Source organism: Pinus tabuliformis, chromosome 2_1 (assembly GCF_031772625.1).
Source record: "Pinus tabuliformis cultivar Carrire ecotype Pingquan chromosome 2_1, CPIR1, whole genome shotgun sequence".
Taxonomy (NCBI): domain Eukaryota; kingdom Viridiplantae; phylum Streptophyta; class Pinopsida; order Pinales; family Pinaceae; genus Pinus; species Pinus tabuliformis.
This window is the reverse complement of record NC_142299.1, coordinates 601,703,739-601,709,754: the sequence shown is the minus strand read 5'-3', so window position 1 is coordinate 601,709,754 and position 6,016 is coordinate 601,703,739. Positions and strand designations below refer to the sequence as shown.

General features: G+C 37.4%; 1 protein-coding gene across 1 annotated transcript; it reads left to right on the top strand.

Moving 5' to 3' along the window:
• Positions 1 to 953: 953 nt before the first annotated feature.
• On the top strand, positions 954 to 4,878 carry LOC149201903 (heterogeneous nuclear ribonucleoprotein 1-like). Its single transcript, XM_089403039.1, has 5 exons — positions 954 to 1,220; positions 1,360 to 1,463; positions 2,073 to 2,298; positions 2,665 to 3,859; positions 4,141 to 4,878. The coding sequence occupies exons 3-5, from the start codon at positions 2,077 to 2,079 to the stop codon at positions 4,152 to 4,154; spliced, it is 1,431 nt and encodes a 476-aa protein (XP_089259165.1). The 5' UTR covers positions 954 to 1,220; positions 1,360 to 1,463; positions 2,073 to 2,076; the 3' UTR covers positions 4,155 to 4,878.
• The last annotated feature ends 1,138 nt before the right edge of the window (positions 4,879 to 6,016 follow it).

Genomic DNA, 6,016 nt, shown 5'->3' with positions numbered 1-6,016 from the left:
TCACATGAATACCATTTTACATGAGATTTATTATGCAAATAACATTTACATAAAAACTTCTTAAAAAAATAATAAAAATAAAAATAATTCCATTTATATATATATATATATATTTACACATATAAATATAATATTTAAATATTTATTTTAAATTAATTATATATATATAATCTCTTTTATATTTAAAATGAAAACTAAAATCAATTTACAATACATCAATCAATTATCTGTAATATATAAATATACAAATCCCACACATATTTACAATATATCAAAAAATAAAAATTTACAAATAATTATGAAAACTAACAAATAATTATACTATTAAATCTATAAAAATATAAATATTTACAAAATACAATTTAAAAATCTAAAAAATTCAAAACTAGATACCTACTCTTATGACTACAAGCTCAAATTTCAAAAAGCTTTCCATAACTATTTACCCAAATTCCAAGAACAATGGACAGAGAATTCAATTTACAAAATCCTGTTCATATCCATTTTACCCAATTCCAATAACAATCCGGGGAGAACTCAATTTGAAAAAGACTGTCTATACCGGTTTACCAGATTCCAATAACAACGTACAGAGAGCTTAATACATCTGTTACTCTCTGTCAATATGTGAATCCTTCCAAAATCCCAATGAATCAATTTCCAAAAACTGAGTCAAGTCAATTTGCCAGCGAATTACCTGAAAGCATTTATTACAGTATATGAATCAATGAAGCCCCTCGGTCCTTAACCATTCTACAAGGATAATCATAGTGTAATTACATTATAATCCCAACAATAACAGGCCCAAATCATTTATAAATTACATTAACTCCAACAATAAAACAGCCAAATCATTTGTGAGTACCTAGAGATAGAAATCAGTTTATTTGAAAGAGGAGGGGACGTATCAAACACCATCAGATCTTGTCCAGATCGGATCGCATCCGTCCATTGCGACACAGTAAAAGGCCACACCGGCCTTCCTCGCAGGTACAGCTGTTTGACGGAAAATCGACCGTCGGATCATATAAAGGCGTGATCGCAGCCGTCCATACCCGTACAAGAGTGAAAGTAACAGCGTCTCTCCAGTGGGGGTGTGGCTTTTGCTCAGCGGGAGGCCTTGGGCAACTAATTTCCGTACCTTGGCCTCCTCAATCCCCTTGCCCTCTTCTCTCTGCGAGAAAAACCAACGCCGCTGGTGAAATCTACAGTTTATTCAAGTAAGTAAAGAGGGATCCGTGCTCATTCTTCGCTTCGTATACTTTTCTGCTTTTTTTGGCATGTATAGCCTGTAAAACATTTAGACAGGATTGATCCGTGGATATGTTTACCGACCTGATGTGGGTTCTCGATTTGCAGGTATTAGGGCATAGTTTTATGAAGATATCGGGGTCTCAGGGATGAGCTTGCTTTTGGGTATTTCTTGATCTTGCTGTTTATATTTTCAAGCGGGGTTCAGCCAGGTAATGAGATCCGTTAAATGGTCGTTTTCGTTTGATTTATTTTGCTAGATTTTGTTTTTCCCCAATTCAGATTGATATTATATGATGTGATCTAGAAACAGTTGTATCATGTATTAGATTCGCATTTGCTGTTTCTGTTATGGTGGTTGTCATTTAGGTTTATTGATTTTAATGCCTTGGCAAGGTGTTGGCCAGAAGTTTTGGGTTGTGAGTGCTTTTACATTATGGGACGTGGGCTGTGAGGAATTTTGGGTTACTACGCTTTTGCATTTTGGTATCTGGATTGCAAACCATTTTGATTTGAATTTGTGCTTAAGGAATCCTTTTCATTTTTGGGATCTCTGTAGCATGGTTTTGGCTTTGTGGCGTCTGCTCTAAGGTCTGCGTCTAATCCTGTTTCACCTGGGTTTGGATTGTTGAGGCCAATTTTGGTTTCTGGCATGTGAATTGTGACTAAAGCCAATCCTTGATGATTGGGTTTGGGGTTGTATTGCCTTTGAAATTTTGGATTGTGATGACTTTTCTCTTTTGTATGTGGGTTATTGATAATGTTGTTTATCATGGAGATTTAGGGTTTTTTTTAGCTGAAACTGCTTGTGGGCTGTGCAGTGAAATGGATTCAGAGAAAGGGAAGCTTTTCATTGGTGGGATATCATGGGAGACAACGGAGGATCGGCTGAAGGACTATTTCAAGAGATTCGGAGAGGTTGTGGAGGCCGTGATCATGAAAGATAGGACTACCAGGCGTGCCCGTGGTTTTGGTTTTGTGGTTTTTGCGGACCCCGCAATTGCTGACAGAGTTGTTTTGGACAAACATACAATTGATGGCCGAACCGTAAGTTGCCTTTCTCCAGTACAGTAAGATTCCCGTTGAGATGCTGACATCTTTTATTCAGATCTTTACCAACACATTTCTGAAATGCTTAGCATGTTATGATCTAAGTCCGATGAGACACCTATCAGAGTATACATTCAGAGATCATTTATTTGATCTGTTTGTATTACATGGAAAAAAATTCTTAATACCGCTATTTATGGCACCATAGTTCTTGCATAGGCTTCTTGCAGATGATGTTAAGGTCTCTAGCCTGCTGTATGTAGAACAAAGAAAATTAAATTAGGGCTTCTTGTTTGTAGATATTTTGTGGCATTCTAAGGTTATGACTGGTGCATATTTTCTTTTTTTTCAAAACATTATTAGGTTGAAGCCAAAAAGGCTATTCCCAGAGATGACCAGCAGCATATGAATAGGAACAATAACATTTCTCATGTACCGCCCAGTCAAGTTAGGACAAAGAAGATATTTGTAGGTGGCTTAGCACCTACAGTCACAGAAAATGACTTCAGAAAATATTTTGAGCAATTCGGTACAATAACAGATGTGGTTGTAATGTATGATCATAGTACACAGAGGCCTAGGGGATTTGGGTTTATCACCTATGATTCAGAAGATGCAGTTGACAAAGTTTTGCAAAAGACCTTCCATGATCTTAATGGTAAGATGGTTGAGGTTAAGAGGGCAGTCCCCAAGGAGCTTTCCCCAAGCCCTGCCCGAACTCCTATTGGTGGGTTTGGTGTTGGTGGAAACAGGGCTAACAATTTTAATATCGGGTATGGACAGGGATACAATTCAAGTCCAGCAGTGGGCTATGGAGTTAGAATGGATAGTAGATATGGCCCTTCTTCTGGAGGTAGAGGTGGATACTCCACATTTGGAGCAGCTGGCTATGGAGTTGGTGCAACTTATGGACCTGGAATGAATCAAGGATACAGTGGTGGTGGTTATGCTGGCAATCTTGGCTATGGAACAGGACTAGGGTCCAACTATGGAGGTGCTTCTAGTGGATATGGTGCACCTATTAGCTATGGTGGAAGTACTGCAGGAAATGGAGGATATGTAAATACACCATCAGGAGGTAGAAATGTGTGGGGCAACGGAGGTTTGGGTTACAGCAATTCTGGGAGCTCCATGGGTTATATAGGTACAGGGAGTGGAAACTTGACTAGCTATGCAAGTGGGACTGGAGCTTGGGGATCTTCTCCTTCTGGCTCAAGTCAAGCAGCTGTTAGCAGTTCAAGCTATGCCAGTGGGAGCTTTGGCTATGGTACGGGTGAAAATGGTTACGGGTCAAATATGGGCAGTTATGCAGGGCGAAATGCAGGTTATGGAGTTGGGACTGTGCCATATGGCTCAGCAACAGGGGGATATGGAGGAGGTTATGCTGACGTATACAACAGTTTAGAGTACGTAGATAACACATGGAGAGCCAGAACGACTGAATTAGGAGGAAATGCTTTGGTTGGTTATCTTGGCAATGCAGTTGCAGATGGTTCTGCAAATGGTTCTGGAAGTAATATGAGAGGTAATGGAGTTGCAAGCCGACAAACACCTAGAGGTGAGGCTACTAACCAGTTCAAGTAGTATACTCAAGTCACATGCCTGCTTTTGTCGAATGGTTTAGTTTTCATTTAGTATGCAAAGGAGGAATGTAGTTGCTCATTGGGTTCTCCGCATGAATTTATTTGTTAGGAGAAAATTATCCTTGAATAGAGATTATAGCTTTCAGATTCCTTGCTGGATTGGGGAAATAATCTTGAATTGTTCATTTTTTTTTTAAAACTTGCAAACTTTAAGAGAGCTTCCATACACTTACGTTGGCATGTATTCAATTTGCAGGAGTTGCAGTGTAGATTTTTTTCCAGTCGAGAAGACAGTTGTAGCTCTGTATCGTTTTTTGAAGCTTAGAAGGCAACAGAGTTGAGACTGTTGAACTAATGAGTTGGCAGCTTTAGATTGGATTCATTCAATCCGATGTACGACTAGCAATTTCACTCTTCTTCCTAATTCATAGGTGCAAAGCACTTTAAAATCTGACTAAATTTACCGGTGCCTTGCCATTTCGAGGATCAAAAGCAAGTGGTAACCTTTATAATAATTTTGGTTTTGGGTGTAATGTTTTGTTCGATGGGCCTGGCGGAGATATAAATTCAAACTGTGGTGATATTTTCACTATTATGTAACCATTTGTACGGCAGAAACTCTGAACACATCTCTACTAGAGACTGCAGTAGTGGTATGGTGCCTGACCAAATTGTTGGGTCGTAAGTAGTTTTGTCCCATTAGGATGGTTTGACTAGCTTTTTGTTTAATTTGCTGTTTTTCCAGGCGGCAGGCAGCTCATTCAATGCCTACAATTTTTTTGATTTTTTGCTATTTGTGCTTGTAAGGGCTAGAAAGGCCTAGATGACTAAGAGTATGTATAACTCCATACAGGGTTATGTTTACTAGGAGTTAGAGAGTTGTCTTCTGGGTTGAAATTGAGAATTTATAAGCAGTTCTTGTTTGGTATGCGTATGTTATTACACTTCTCTAATAGAGAAGCATAATAAATTAAGAGTGTTTTTTCCTTGATCATATTTGCTTGGATCATTTATTCAATGTTTATATGCCTTTGGTCTTATCAAAAAAATTCTATGATTGTTTAAGAAGCTTAACAGAACTATATACAATCTAAAAAGTAAATACCTGATATTTATGATGGGAGCAAATCCACCAATTTATCTTAACACATTGTTTTCTCTTGAATTATGTTGGAAGCTATTTGACAACACTAGTCAAAATGAGTTTGTTAGAATTCAGTAACGCGCCTATATGGAGCGTCTGAGTCATGAAAGTTTTTTATTGACATCTTGTTTCCAAAGACCAGTTATTAGGATTTTTAAAAATTTGCTTTTATTAATTTTGATCATGTTATAAATATGATGCCTCGTCTTAGGCTTCTCAGGTTTCTTCATTGCATGTTAGAAAATTGAATATGTTCAGTGGTGCATGTTATGGGTTAACAGACTAATAGTAGGTGCAATTAAGTATTAATGAAATTTTAGTAAAATATGACAATGATAAGCCTTTGTTTTGGTTCTTCTACTTATCCCAGATCATCTGGTTGATGCTAACCACTTGTGAAACCTTGCAGCAGAAGGTCATCAAATACGATGACCTTGTGGAGGAAGCTTTTTGTGTTATTTCGTCCAGCTATAAGCTCATAGTTCTGATTGCGGTGCATAGAAGATCGATACCCTGCATATTTACGGGGAAAAATTCAAGGTTTAATAGACCATATAGGTCTAATGGACAATCCACATGTGTATTTATCAATGTTGATTAACAAATTTGTCCATAACTGGCATTTCAAATTTATCTTTTCACAGTCCTCTCACTTGGATTGTGTTACAGATCAAGTTAGTACTTTGTTAAAATACATCTATGAATTTGTATGCATTGTTTAAACTACTCTTGATAAAGCTTTTAATAATGAACAATCTATAAAATGCTAGTTTCCTGGTTATCATTTTGGCAACATATGATCAATGGTCAATACTTATAGTGGAACTGACCATGACTGGCATTTCAAATTGACGTTTTCATAGTCCCTCCCCCTTAGTTTGCTTTACAGATCAAGTTAGTACTGTGTGAAAATACATCGACCATGACTGGCATTTCAAATTGATGTTTTCATAGTCTGCTCCCATAGATTGTTTTACAGATCAAGTTA